Source organism: Equus caballus, chromosome 3 (assembly GCF_041296265.1).
Source record: "Equus caballus isolate H_3958 breed thoroughbred chromosome 3, TB-T2T, whole genome shotgun sequence".
Taxonomy (NCBI): Eukaryota; Metazoa; Chordata; class Mammalia; order Perissodactyla; family Equidae; genus Equus; species Equus caballus.
The window spans coordinates 18206650-18220612 of record NC_091686.1 but is presented as its reverse complement, the minus strand read 5'-3'; the positions used below and the strand labels follow the sequence as shown (position 1 = coordinate 18220612).

Sequence of the window (13963 nt, the reverse complement as noted above, 5' to 3'; positions counted from 1 at the left end):
ACATCTGCTGTGAATCCTCCTCTTTTTGCTGAGGAAGACTGGCCCTCAGCTAACATCCGTGCCCATCTTCCTCTACTTTCTATGTGGGATGCCTGCCACAGCATGGCTTGCCAAGTGGTACCACGTCCACACCCGCGATCCGAACTGCAAACCCTGGGCCACCAAAGCAGAACGTGTGAACTTAATCCCTGCACCACTGGGCCAGCCCCAAAGCTTCTGATTATTAAATCCCAGGTCTGTACTACTTTACCTGACTAGATGCTTCTCTTCTTACTTAGGCAATGAGAACTCTGCATTGCCCTGCTTGTGGTGCATCTGAAAACTCCCTTGCTCTGAACTGTCCTCCTCCCCCCCCAAGAAGCTAAAACACTGGATAGGTGTGTGCGCATAACCTCCAGATACCAGAAAATCCTGGCCAGAGTCTGGCTCTCACCGTTCCTGAGAGTGCTGCTAAGAGGTTCCAGTGAGCCAAAGCAAAAACACTACAAGTCCCTTCAGCAAACAGGAGATAAAAGGATACACTAAAGACCATGGCCTGAGCCTGGGAAAGCCTTCACTCCTAATGAAGGAGCGTGGGGACACGTGAAAGACTGGCCCGATAGCTGCCCGCTAAGGGCTTCAGTCCTAGCTGGCCTGGAAGGGCACTAGCTGTGCTTCCACCACCTTATGACTAGCCAGAACTAACTGCAGGAAGGCAAAGATCCAGTCCCTTCCCCAGAGATCTAGTCCCTTCTCCAACCAGCCACCTATACAACCTGTGCTCCACCCCTCCTCCCCACCAGAGGCTAGTTTGTTTCTCAAGTCAGTGCCAAGGAGCTAGGAGGAGAGCAGAAACTAGAGGAACATTTTAGAGTCATTCCATTTCACAGCCACAGGGAAAGTCCCCAGGCAAGTGGCATTTTCCATAAGTAACAGAGAAGGGAGTCATGTTTTATGAAGCCCAAGAAGTGTCCATTTTTGTTCCATAGTAAACAGGGCTAGCTTTAAAGGCATTTGCCTCTCCCCATTGGCTTTGAGCTAAATTACTTGGAGCTATAGATAAAAATGAACCTCACTCCTATATTATCCAATCTAAAGAAAGATGGAAACAATCAAGAGAATGAGCCAAGGAGTCTCAAATCCCAACTCCTACTCCTTAAAGCCCTCTATGGATCCAGCCCCTTCACAGTGAAAGCGTAGCAAGTCCAAAGCTATCTATATAAGAGTCCTTGTACTTGCAGGAGCCATGGCTGGCTCCAGCTATGGTTTTCACTGATTTAAGTAACTGCATGCCCATGTGTGCCAGACACTGTACTAGTCCCAAAGGCTATAATGGTGAGCAAAATTCAACCCCAGCTGAAAACTCAGGAGGAATTCAAAACCTTCAGAAAAGTAGGCTGACACAATTCAGTCTAGTTCTCAGTTGCTCCTCCCTGCTGAAAGGACACCGGGAGCTAACCCATGGACAAACTGGGACCATTTGGTGCAGTTTCCAAAGTCTTTGGGTGAGCTGGTCTAGGAACTCTGTGAGGACCTTATGAGGCCAGGATCCATGTGCTTAGGGCCCCTTCATGGAGAAACCTGGTCACCGAAGCATCTCTACTCTCAGAGTCAGCCTGGTCCTTGAGACCTAAGGCCAAGGCCTATTTCCCCATGTTTCAGGGACGCTTAGCTGAATCCTTATGAAAATAAAATGGCGAAACCCAAATAAAAACCTTACTTTCTGTTTAATTCGTTTTGCCAAACAAACACAGTGAAAACTTTAGTCTGACTAATTGTACAGAAAATAGAATTTGTAACCAGTAGCAAACAAAACAGGATAAACCTAAGTCCCTGGCAAGCTGGATCTCCATCAGCAGGTCACCTAGATCCCTTAGTAGATGGCCTCTTGGGGAGGGAGGTCCTAGGAGACAGAGACATAGATCTGCCAGTCCCCATCAGAATCACAGGCTGCACCTGGGAAGGAAAAGCATGAATAGGAGAACTGATGTTACTTGGAGCTCTTATCACTACACACAGAAGAGTTGTCTCTGATTGCTGGCCAACCTCAAGGTGTTGTCTTCCCAAACCCACAGTCCTTGGGCATCCCACCTGCATCCTTAGGGGGTAAGTTTCAAGTTCAGTGGTTCTGAAGCCTCTGCTTAACCAGAACCTGCAACATAAACTGGGGGTGCGGTTGAGGGATAGACAAAGTCATAATTGCTGGTATCACCAGTGCAGAGTCTGAGGTCCCAGACTTCAAGATCTTGCTTCAGGAGGAAACAAGAGAGGGTGCCAGGTAACCAGCAAAAGAGTCCAGCTGCCCTAAGCCTCAGTACTATCAACCAATGCCCCTGGAGTATGGGGGAGTTCAACAGCAGCAGCCTGAGATCCTCTCAGGCTGGCAGGGGTCCGGGGGTCCCACAGGCCGCAGGGGGACCCGTTCACATTCCGTGCTTCTTGCGGATGACAGCCATGGCCAGCAGCCGATCCTTCTCGCGGAGTTCTTCGCGTAGCTTGGCTTCGGTGAGACGCAGGTGGCGGATGCTGCCCTTCATCTCCTTCATCTTCACCTCCATCAGCGCCAGGATGTCCCGTTGCTCATTCAGCTTGCGCAGGAGCTCCTCCTCTGTGGTGCCTGACGACAATGAGTACGAGTGGTCGGAACCAGTATCGGGGAAGCCCTCTTCTCCCACCACCACCAACTGGGGGCCCATAGGGCATTCGGCGGCCTCCAACCCTGCCGTAGCAGCCTCCAACTCCGACGCGGCAGCTGCGGCGGCTGCGCCCTCTGCGGCCGCGAACTCCACTTGCACCGTCAGGTCGATGGGTTTCACGTCTTCTCCAGTGGGAGTGGTGGGCGCCGGCGGCACGGATCCTGGAGGCTGGCTACTGTCTACAGCGGCTTGAAGGGTGAGGAGCACAGCCGCAGAGGCAGACACCAGGTTCGGCTGCAGCTGGGCGGTCTGGGCAGTGGAGGCGGACGGCGACGACTGCTGCTGCTGCGGCTGCGGCTGCTGCTGCTGTTGTTGTTGTTGTTGCTGCTGCTGCTGCTGCTGCTGCCTGCGGCGGGCGGCTGCGGCCCCCGCGGGTCTGCGTGCTACTTTGCGCTCGTTGACGCCGCGCAGCGGGAAGATGGTGGGGACGCGCACCGTGTAGGTCTTGCGGCCGCCCTGGAAGTGTACGCTGCAGAGACGGTGGCCCGTGGTGGGCTGGAAGGTGGAGAAGCACCCACTGACGCCGGCACGGGACACGTTCTTGAGCCAAAGGCGCCGCAGCTCAGCGTCCTTGGGAAACGTGTAGAAGTGCAGCGCCTTGTCCCGGTGCGAATTGTTGTAGCAGCCCGGCACGCAGCACGTAAACCCAGGCATGGCTGCGCCGCGCGGCCCGGCCCGGCCCACCGGCCTCCTGAGCCCTTCGACGGCCCAGTCGGCCTGCCGCCGCCCGCCCCTCGACGGGCGGCGCCGCGCGAGGCCTTCAGCGGCCTCCCACTACTGCCGCCCGGCGCGGCCGGCCTGGCCCTGCGCCCCGTGCCCAGAATACGCTTCCCGCCGGCCCGCGCTGCGCTGCCCGCCCGGCCGCCCGCCTGCGCTCGGGAGTCGGCCCCGGGGACGCCGCGAAGGACCGCCTGGAAAGGAGGACTACGCCCCCCACAATGCACCGCGCTAGAAGACGCTCACTTCCGGAGCGGGGGTGTGCTTATTCCGGCCGTTTTCCAGGGCACTGCGACGGCCAACGCAGAGCAGATTCTTCTTCCCACCTGGCTCATCCCTGGCGAAAGAGAGAGGTGTAATCGGCTGGAACGCTGTCGCCCGGACCGTCCTTCACAAGGACCTGGAATCCTGATTGGGATGAGGCGGGGCGCGCCTCTCCACTGCGCAAGCGCCCTGGGCATGTGCCTACGGAAACTACAAGTCCCGCAATGCCTTGCCTTGAACTGGGCGGCTGCGGCCTGGAGCGCCCCCTAAGGGAGAGTTCGGGTTACTGCTGACCAGGATTTGGGCGAGGTAGTGCGGCCTGTCAGAAGCGGTCCGCCAACCCTCGGCGGCTGTTAGTTGACTGCATTCCTGCGAGGGTCGCGAGGGTCGGGTGGGGAACCCCCCCCCCCTCAGCGCCCTGAAACACCTCAGGAGGCCCCTTCTCTGCCTTGGGGACGCTTCCCCGACTCAGCGGCTGCTTGCGTTGACTCACTTATTGATCTAAACATACATAGTCACCAGTAGGCGCCTACTGTGTGCTGGGCACATTGTAAGGAGCTGGGAACCTTGCAAGAGACAGATCGACCTGGCCTGACTACCTAGAGGGATGGAGGTCCGACTTTTGGATAATAGATGTGAATGCCTGTCTCATTACAGAAGTAAACTTCCAAAGGAATGAACAGGACACAGGAGAAAATGTGAGATGGAGGCCCAGGAAGAAGAAACAACGAAAAACTTACATAGGGAGGAGTAGCCGGTTCTTAGCCCCGAGAACGGTACCTCCTCCAGGGAGGGGACCCTGGAGGCAGTAAAGAGCTAGGCTCCGCCCTTAAAGAGCCTGGAAGGGTGCGGCAGAAGCCCGAAAGATCCAAACTGGGTCGAATTAAAAGATTTGGAATTTTCTTCTGCACTCGTCTGGGAGCTGTTAAAGGGTGTTAAAGGAGAGGATGGACAGGATTTGTATTTTAACAAGACAGCTCCCCACGCCATTGACGTCTATGGGGAAAATGTTCTAAAGGGCAAGAGAGGCTGTGGGAGTCGTCCAAGGGAATTACCTGCAAGCTAGCCCTCCTTTGCTGAGTACCCCCTTTCTCCCACTTTTTTTTTCTTTCTTCTTCTTCTTTTATTTTTTTTGAGGAAGATTAGCTCTGAGCTAACATCTGCTGCCAATCCTCCTCTTTTTGCTGAGGAAGACTGGCCCTGAGCTAACATCCATGCCCATCTTCCTCTACTTTATATGTGGGACGCCTATGATAGCATGGCTTGCCAAGCAGTGCCATGTCTACACGGGGGCTCTGAATCAGCAAAGCTGGGGCAGCTAAGGCAGAACGTGTACACTTAACCGCTGCGCCACCACCCGGCCCCTCTTCCACTTTTTCTTGCCCTTCGTCCCTCTTTCTACAAACTCTCCCTCTCATTTTTTTCCCTGCTGATTACTGACCACGGGTATGAAATCAAAGCCTAGTATATATTACTTCTAATTATTTGATATAAAAACAAAAATAGGGGTGGCCTGGTGGCACAGCGGTTCAGTTCGCACGTTCCACTTAGGCTGCCCTGGTTCATGGGTTCGGATCCTGGGGGCGGACATAGCACCATTTGTCAAGCCATGCTGTGGTAGGCGTCCCACATATAAAGTAGAGGAAGATGGTCACGGATATTAGCTCAGGGCCAGTCTTCCTCAGCAAAAAGAGAAGGAGGATTGGCAGCAGATGCTAGCTTTGGGCTAATCTTCCTAAAGAAAAACCCCAAAAAAACAAAAATAGATCGAGCTATTTAAAAACGTGGAAGTGGGGCCGGCCCAGTGGCACAGTGGTTACGTGCACACGTTCTGCTTCGGCGGCCCGGTTCGCTGTTTCAGATCCCAGGTGCGGACATCGCACTGCTTGGCACACCCTGCATGGTAGGTGTTCCACATGTAAAGTAGAGGAAAATGGGCCCAGATGTTAGCTCAGGGCCAGTCTTCCTCAGCAAAAAGAGGAGGATCGGCAGCAGTTAGCTCAGGGCTAATCTTCCTCAAAATAAAATAAAATAAAATAAAAACGTGAAAGAAAAAAATAACACTCCAAGTTAACTGTTACTTTTTTTTTTAGTTTGTTGTTTATTATACAAGGGACTCATACTTAAAATATTTTAGAAAAATACAGGACAATGGAAAAAAAGAACTATTTTTCTGGTCTCAACACCCAGACATTACCATTGCATTTCTGTTTACAACCAATGTGATCCTTGGTATTTGTGTGGGTTTCTCAGACCCATAACAGGAGAAACTCCCATTTCTCCTGGTCTGTGCAGCTGGGGTCCAAAGCTTGAAGCCCTTCAAATTCAGAAATGCATTCTCTAGTATGTGTAGCCAGTGGTGAAACATGTGCATTCATTTGGGTGAATCATTTATGCTACAGTAAAAACATGAATACACATTTTCTTATATGTTTAAATGTTTATAAAGTGTGTGCAGTACAGCAAAAGATCATTATATCTGTTATTACGTATTTTCATTGTCATACAGTTACTGATACGGTTCTATTCCTGTCTCAAGACCTACCTTGCTCAAAAAATGTTAGTGAGAGGTCAACTTGACATAATTTCTTTATGTACAAAACATTGCAGATTATAATTGATAGAACTCTACCTTCCAGTACAGAAAATATCCTCTAATCTATACTTAATCTTCTACACTCAAGACAAATCTAGGGGGCCGCCCCTGTGGCCCAGTGGTTAAGTTCGTGCGCTCTACTTCAGTGACCCAGGATTTCACCAGTTCGGAGGCTGGGCAGGGACATAGCACCACTCGTCAGGCCATGCTGAGGCAGCCTCCCACATAGCACAACCAGAAGGACCTACAACTAGAATACACAACTATGTACTGGGGGGCTTTGGGAAGAAGAAGAAGGAAAAAAAAATAGAAGATTGGCAACAGATGTTAGCTCAGGTGCCAATCTTTAGGGAAAAAAAAAAAACGACACATCTGGAATGCATGGCTTTCTCCCCACTCACACTGCCCTGCCCACCCTTTATCTTGTCACCTCTGGAGAAAGGCAAGAACTCTGTCGCGTGTCTCCCTGCTTCCAGTCTTGCCTCCCTGTCAATCTGTTCTTCACATGGCTGCCAGAGAAGATATGATTACATAACACCTCTGCTTAAATCCCTCCAGTGACCTATTGCATTTAGAATAATGTCCAAATTCCTTTCCAGAGCCTTGGAGACCACACATGGTCTAGCCCTTGCCAATCTCTCTCACTCCTCCCTCCCTCACTTCATGAACTCAGTGGATTTTTTTTAAACAAGTAGTAAATATGAATTTTAATCCATTATGTAAACACATAGAATAATACTCTGCAAAAATAAGCGCATTCTCAAACCATTTTGAAAAGATTTTTGTTTTGTTTTTTCCATATTATCCAGTTCAAAGCACAATAAATAAATAGACAGATAAATAAATAAATAAATATTGCACTTAAGTGATTGATGGTGACCATGGAAAGGTGCCTGCAAAGGGCTAGCAAATTAAGTCAGACAACACAGAGGTCAGATCTAAATTACAAGGAATATTGATATGCTTTTCCTCTGCAGTTCTCTTATTTTGAAAAGCAAGAATCTAATTTTTACTTTGCTCCATTTTTTAACACAAGCACAAATATGCCCATGCCTGTCTCCAGTATCTGATACTTTACACCCAATCTAGGAACAAAAAGGAGAACTCCACAGGAGACTCACAGCCTACATTCTAATTCAGTTCCCACGAAAATTTAAGAAAAGTAGGGGGCTGTCAACTGGTGAAAAATATGGTAATGGAGTCTCCAGCATTAACAGAACTTTTGAAAGACAGAATTCATCTCAAAATTACACGTTTGGAGATCATACAAATCTCTGCTGATCACAAACAGCCCACTACCCCCCGAGTTTGCAAACTGATTTCTTCTGATAGAGATCCTACAGACGGAGGCTTTTGCAAATGCAAATCTGACCAAGTCACATATAGGATAAAATTATTTTTCCTGGGCCCAGTGTGCCTCTCCTCATCTTCAAAGAGGGAGATGGGAACGAAAGACATTCTAATAATAGTGACTGCTATTTATTGATGGCCTGGCTTAGTATGTCAGATTCTGAATTAAACATTATCTCATTGAATCATTACAAGCCCCTTAGTGAGTATCATCCTCAATTTACAGGTGAGGAAACCAAGGCTTTGACTGGTTGCACGCATTTGCCCAGGCTCACTCCCGAGGAAAGCTGCCTCCAAATTCAAAGTTTGCAACCACCCCTGTACCCACCACGTTCAGCGGAGCAATGGACCTAGAACTGCAATTCCCGTGGGGCCGTGCGGCAGCCTCGCGAGAGTTGGCTTAAATGCGGCGGCGGGAAGGCGGCAGACACGGCTAGCCCAGCGGTTGGGAGGGCAGACGACGGAGGCGATGGCGGACAGTGGCAGCCCCGACAGCGAGCCTACGACGCGCACGCTGCTGCGGCGCGTGCTGGACACAGCGGACCCCAGCACCCCGCGGCGACCCCGGAGTGCTCGGGCTGGGTATGTGAGGGCCCCGCCGTAGCACATGAGCAACAGGAAGGCCTGGGAGGTGGGGTCCTGTGCAGACCTTGTTTGGAAAGGGAAAGTGAACCTCGGAGAGGAGTAGAGCCCAGGGCTCTGAGACCTGGCTCTACTCCCCGAGCTGGGCTCGGGTCAGGTCTTTGTGTCCCCATCACCCTACCCCCCTGTGACTCCAGGCCGCTTGGGACCACAGAGCTCAACTATGCCAGCGTCTTTGAGTGTCCGCCTCTGGAGGCGAAGGATAGGCGCTCAGAATCTGGCCTTCTGCCCTGTTCTCTAGGTGTGCCCTGTTCCAGAGTGCGTCCAGGCATCTGCCCTAAGCTGTCTCCCAGGTGGTCCTCACCTTTCCCTGCGCATTCAGTCCTACTGTCTCTGTAGCTCCCAGCTAGAAGATGGGAAAGGAGCTGGAGAGCACAGCCTGGGCTGAAGTCGGGAGGCAGGAACTGGAAAGATGCTTTGCTGGGAATTTGACCTGACTTGGTGGGAGTGTCAGTGAGTGAGAGCTGTGGAGAGCTCGTGGTGCAGAGGGTGTAGAAGTTGGCATATACCTGATTGGGGCAGTGCAGTTCCCTTCATTTATTACAGGTTTTAGACCTATGAGTGATGAGGTGGGAGCTGTGCTCTGGGAACATTTATGTGATTATGGAATCTGAGAGGGATTGGAGAGACCAGGGCTGGAGTGACCCATGTGGAGGTTGTCAGACCCTGACAAGTACTTAAAGCTTTAAAAATATTTAAATATACTTCTTGGATTGTTATTTTAATGTCTGGAATGGATACTCTTCTAATTGCTCCTCTTGTCTGTGTGGCTAACCCCTACTTCTGCCAAAGTCACCTCTGTGAAGCCTTCCTCAGCCCTTCCTTCTGGCTGGGTCATCATATTCTCTCTCTCTTTCCATATCCCTCAGGTTCCCTTTCATCCACAACCTTGTTGACATAGGACTGGCAACAGGGTCTATGGGAGGGGCAGGTGGTTTCTGGGTCCCTGGCCCTGAGGGAAAAGGACTTCAGGCCAAGATCTCTGATGAAGGCTCGTCTCTGCATCCTCTACTTCCCCCTCCCTGCATAATTCAGAGTTGCTGGTCTTTACACAGAGCCCAGAGAGCCCTGCTTGAAACTCCTTCCTCTAGGAGGTTGAGCAGCCAAACAAAGACAACTGCCAGGCGGCGTTCCCAAAGAATCAGAGTAAGTGCCCAGCCCACTGACCACTACAGGGCTCTGACTACCTTCAAGGTGGAGCCCACCTTGAGGGACTCTCAAGGCAAAGGAACAGACTGATTGCTTTGGTGCTTTTGCCCATAGTCTATTGGCAAATTGGCCCATGTTCAGGCCAGTGGATACCTGGAGGAACAGACACCCCGGACTCTGCTGAAGAACATCCTGCTAACTGGTGAGTGAGCACTGGCCTGCTGGTCAGAGTTCGGCACCAGTCCTGTGATAATCCCTCATTCAGAGCAGCCTGCCCTGCCAGCCCCACCCTCTCCTTGCTGTTTCTGCAGCCCCGGAATCTTCCATCGTGATGCCAAAGTCGGTGGTGAAGCCAGGGCCAGCACCACAGGTGGTCCAGCCCTCCAGCCGGGAAAGCAGTCGGGGCAGGTGCACAGTGAATTCCCTTGTTGGGCTGAGCTGTTGGGCAGGGAGCCTCTTGGGGGTCCCAAAAGCTGGAATTGGGCTTCCTGGCATGTCTGAGATAAGCTCCATCCTTGTAGCCTGGAGCTGCAACTTCCTGAGCTCGAACCCCCCACAACTCTGGCTCCAGGTCTGCTTGCTCCTGGCAGGAGGAAGCAGAGGCTGAGATTGTCAGTGTTTCAGGAAGGAATGGACAAGGGGCTGCCTCTCTCCCAAGGTGAGGCCCTGGAAAACACCTGTGGTCACTGTCTCTCTCCTGTCCTCTGGAGAGGCTGAGGGGGCCTGAAAAAGGGCTTTCATGAACCTAGGTAACTTATTATGGTTTCTTCTTTTTATATCCTCTTGCAGAGTCTCGTGGAAATGCTGATGCCTCCTCCCTCACCAGGTGCTGTTGCCTGTTCTAGGGGGTTGGTAGAGGAGAGGCTTGGGAAAAGGGTGCTGACTAGAATGGAATCTGGCCGTACTGCCCCCTGCCAGTTTTAGCCTCGCGACATACTGGCTATGTTCTAACAGATGAGGACACTAGGGCAGATGGGGGAATCCTGTAGGGGGTTGCTGGGCTTCAGGTACCTGACTTTCCTTCATGCCTCCTCCCTCTCACCAGTTCCCTCAACCTGACCTTTGCCACACCTCTCCAGCCACAGTCAGTGCAGAGGCCTGGTTTGGCCCGCAGACCTCCCACCCGCCGAGCTGTAGATGTGGGTGCGTTTTTGCAGGATCTGCGAGATACCTCCCTGGCTTTGGCTCCTCCAGGTAAGGCTGAGATTTCCTTCTTCTGGCCTGTGGTGAAAGCTCTCCCCCTATGACAGATAGGAAGTGCTACTGAGTCCAGGATTGCTACCCTCTCATTGGGTCAAGGACACTGAGCAAGCCTGGCCAGAAGGTCTATGAGGAGTTTCTGCTTTCTTTCTACAAGATGCCTCTTGTCTTGGTGGGGCCCAGTCTTAGTCCCTCAGTGTTTTCTAGGACCTCATTATCCTTGAGGAGCTGCAGGGCTGAGGGGTGTGATGTGGTGGCTGGAGCTTGTTGGGAGGTTGAAAGGAGCCAAGTTTCGGGATCAACTAGCCAGTCAGAGCTGACCTGGGAGCCTGATTTCAGGAGACAAGTCAAGTTCATCAGGGTAAGAGGAGGGTTCCAGGCAGAGGGAGCAGAGTGAGAAGTAGAGAGTGGAGGCATGAGTGAGCAGTTTAGGTGGGACAAGCTGTGGAGCCTGCAAATGCCAGGCAGAAGAGCAGGAAGATAAGCAAGGATTGCTGTGGCTTAGAGTACAAGGCTTAAAATACAAGATAGTCTTCTCTCTCTGAAGGCCACTCAGGGCAGACTCATGGGGCCCACTACTCAGGCCCTGGTGACTGGGTAGCAGCAGGTGGGCCTGGAATACACTGAGTGCCAAATAGACTTTGATCTCCAGGTGAGAGCCTCACAGCCCCTGTTGCTACCCTGCCAACAGACACTGTGTTGGAGGACACCCAGCCTTTCTCCCAGCCTTTGGTTGGCCGGTCCCCCAGTGTGCACCACTCCCTGCCCTGCCCTTCTCATTCTGGGGCTGAAGATGCTGAGAGGGCTGTTAGTCACAGGACACGGAGCACTGGACCTAGGCTGCAGAACAACAGTGAGTATGTGGGGCAGGTGGCCAGGAGCCAAGCCTAGCTTGGATGAGAATTGTCACTGGTGGTTTTCCCTGCTTAGGTCCATATGTGTGCCACCTCCCCCCACCCCTAGCCCTAGTCCCCTGGCTGCTGATCCCTCCTCCATCCAAGAGCAAAGTCAGTGTTGGGCCAGGAGACTCCAAACCAGTACCCTGGGGGTTGGCTCGGTGGCATAGTTGTTAAGTTCATGCACTCCGCTTTGGCAGCCTGGGGTTCATGGGTTCAGAACCTGGGTATGGACCTACACACTGCTCATCGAGCCATGCTCTGGTGGTGTCCAACATGCAAAATAGGGGAAGATTGGCACAGATGTTAGCTCAGGGCCAATCTTCCGCACCAAAAAACCCACAAAAAACAAAAAACAAGCCAGGCCCTAGGGCTGCCTCTGGCCTTCTTCTTTCCTTGATGGGCTAGGCTTGTTTTACTACTCCATCTTTACCCTTCTTAGAGCTATAGCCTTGGCCTACTGCTTCTCTAGCCTGTATTCTCTCCTCTTGATTCAGGTCCTGGGAAACCAGCCCAACTTTTGGCAGGAAAGGCAGAGGTTGATGCCCTTGCTATGAACTTCCCAAACACCAGCAGTAGTATCTTTGGAGAAGTTGGAGTAGAGCCCTTACAGGATGGAGTTGGTGGGGAGGCAGAGGAAAGAACAGAAAAAAGCTTGAGCATGAGCAAAGTGAAGGAAGCAGCAAGAGCACGAGGATCTGCCAGAGCACAAGAGCCTGAGGGACACACACAGGTGACAGAAGCGGAGGGATCCCAGGGGGCTATTGAGACCAAGGAGCCAGAAGGATCGTCAGGAGATTGTCCTACCTCTAGTAGGAGAGGTAAGGGGCCCAGTGCAGGGATTGGGGGTGAGTGGGTAAGTGACAGCTGTGTTCAGGCCCTAGCCTTAGAGGAGGGGCTTTTCTGGGCACAGGTAATGTTGGGCCAGGGAGACTGAGGGTCCCATTGCTTGACTGGTTGGAGCTAGATGGGGCTCAGAGGAACAGGACAAGGAGGCCATGGGCCTTCAGGGTTGAGTGAGATGGTCAGGCCTCAGCCCCCTGTAACCCTACCCTTCCTCTACAGTAAGTCCAGAGTTGGCCTCCAGCACCCCGGAGTTTCTTCAGGCCAAGCGAATTCAGGGTCTTGAGCCAGCCCCACCGCCTAGCACTGCAGTGTAAGATCCCATGACCCTGTTTTGCATGGGCCTCTTGGGAAGGGGGCAGGCGCTGAAGTTAACACTGGGCACCACAGGGTTATCCTTCTTCCCATAGGTATGCAGATGATTACCCAGTAGAGCACCCTGAGGTGGGCTGGGTGGGGCTCACCAAGAGCACATCTGTCATCCTGGTGCCCGCTTCCAAGCGCTTAGAGGAGCCTGGGTAGGGGAAGTGCTTAGGTCAGTTTGTAGTCAATCCTGGGGGAGGACAGAATCAGACAAGCAGCAGTGGGCTGAGGGGGATGGGATGCCTATGCCGAGGCCTGAGGGTCATGAGCCTGAGCAAGTCCCAGTTTGTATGATGAGGCTAGACTGGGACATTGGCTCCAGACTATGGAGGATCAGGGCCCCAGGGCAAGACCAGGTGTCTATGTGGCCCCCTGTCCCTACTGCCCCCCAGGAAATAGTTGGAGTTGTTGGTCCAGGCTGGCCAAGGAGCACAAGGGCCCCAGTCTTGGCAGGAGCCAGCAAGACTTATCTTTGATTAGGAGCCTCTTCAGGCAGCAGTTAGCTAACTCTGTCCACTCCTGCACCCAGCTTACCTTCAGAGCCTCTGGAGCCTCTGTCAGCCAGGCTTCCTCCCAGGGCTCGAACTCCTGGCCCTAAGGCCTGTCAAAATCCCTACAAGACTGGACTGAGCCACTATGCAAAACTTTTTAGCTTCTATGCTAAGATGCCCATGGAGAAGAAGGCTCTTGAGATGGTGGAGAAGTGGTGAGTCCTGGACACTCAGGGTGGGGAGAGGAACCCCTCAGATCATGAACAGTCTGTTCAGTCTGTTCTACCCAAACCTTCATGGCAGCCTGGACAAGTATTTCCAGCATCTTTGTGATGACCTAGAGATGTTCGCTGCTCATGCTGGCCGCAAGACTGTGAGGCCAGAGGACCTGGAGCTGCTGATGCGACGGTAAGTGGGCAGAAGAGGGAGGTGCTGGTTGTGGGAGTTCTGGTGCTGATTCTATCTCTAACCTCTTCTGCAGGCAGGGCCTGGTTACCGACCAAGTCTCCCTGCATGTGCTTGTGGAGCGGCACCTGCCCCTGGAGTACCGGCAGCTGCTCATCCCTTGTGCATTCAGTGGCAACTCTGTCTTCCCTGCCCAGTAGTGGCCAAGCCTTGATACCTGCCCTGTCCCTACCTGGGGCCCCTTGGCTCCACATACTCTTCCAGGTCTCCTCCCTACCCGCCAGTATCAATAAAGTGTCACAAACAGAATATGCTGTGTTTTGGTGCATGTCCTGGGACCAGCCAGGCAGGGACTAACCCCCCAGCATAACC

At 52.5% G+C, this 13963-nt stretch overlaps 2 protein-coding genes across 4 annotated transcripts; one reads left to right on the top strand and one right to left on the bottom strand.

Annotated features, from left to right (window-relative positions):
* Positions 1–1687: 1687 nt before the first annotated feature.
* THAP11 (THAP domain containing 11) lies at positions 1688–3663 on the bottom strand. The gene has a single exon (XM_005614927.4). It carries the CDS (start codon positions 3327–3329, stop codon positions 2403–2405), a length of 927 nt encoding a protein of 308 aa, XP_005614984.2. The 5' UTR covers positions 3330–3663; the 3' UTR covers positions 1688–2402.
* Positions 3656–13900, top strand: CENPT (centromere protein T). Of its 3 annotated transcripts, XM_001498212.5 has the most exons (14): positions 3656–4354; positions 7829–8184; positions 9300–9390; positions 9508–9595; positions 9705–9801; positions 9915–10051; positions 10183–10219; positions 10439–10587; positions 11285–11446; positions 11987–12310; positions 12555–12645; positions 13225–13401; positions 13490–13594; positions 13668–13900. In XM_001498212.5, exons 2-14 carry the CDS (start codon positions 8072–8074, stop codon positions 13789–13791), a joined length of 1695 nt encoding a protein of 564 aa, XP_001498262.1. In that variant the 5' UTR covers positions 3656–4354; positions 7829–8071; the 3' UTR covers positions 13792–13900. The 3 variants fall into 3 exon arrangements, with proteins under 3 accessions (XP_001498262.1, XP_070119139.1, XP_023492928.2); XM_070263038.1 differs by lacking the exons at positions 3656–4354; positions 7829–8184 and having other exon boundaries at positions 8750–9390; XM_023637160.2 differs by lacking the exons at positions 3656–4354; positions 7829–8184 and having other exon boundaries at positions 8750–9390; positions 11246–11446.
* The last annotated feature ends 63 nt before the right edge of the window (positions 13901–13963 follow it).

Bases quoted from the DNA above. Each gene is read 5' to 3' on its own strand.
- THAP11 (XM_005614927.4), bottom strand. From the start codon at position 3,329: ATGCCTGGGTTTACGTGCTGCGTGCCGGGCTGCTACAACAATTCGCAC.
- CENPT (XM_023637160.2), top strand. From the start codon at position 9,163: ATGGGAGGGGCAGGTGGTTTCTGGGTCCCTGGCCCTGAGGGAAAAGGA. The intron at 9,596-9,704 runs GTGAGTGAGCAC...CTGTTTCTGCAG, and splicing joins GAAGAACATCCTGCTAACTG to CCCCGGAATCTTCCATCGTG. The intron at 10,588-11,245 runs GTAAGGCTGAGA...TTTGATCTCCAG, and splicing joins CCTGGCTTTGGCTCCTCCAG to GTGAGAGCCTCACAGCCCCT.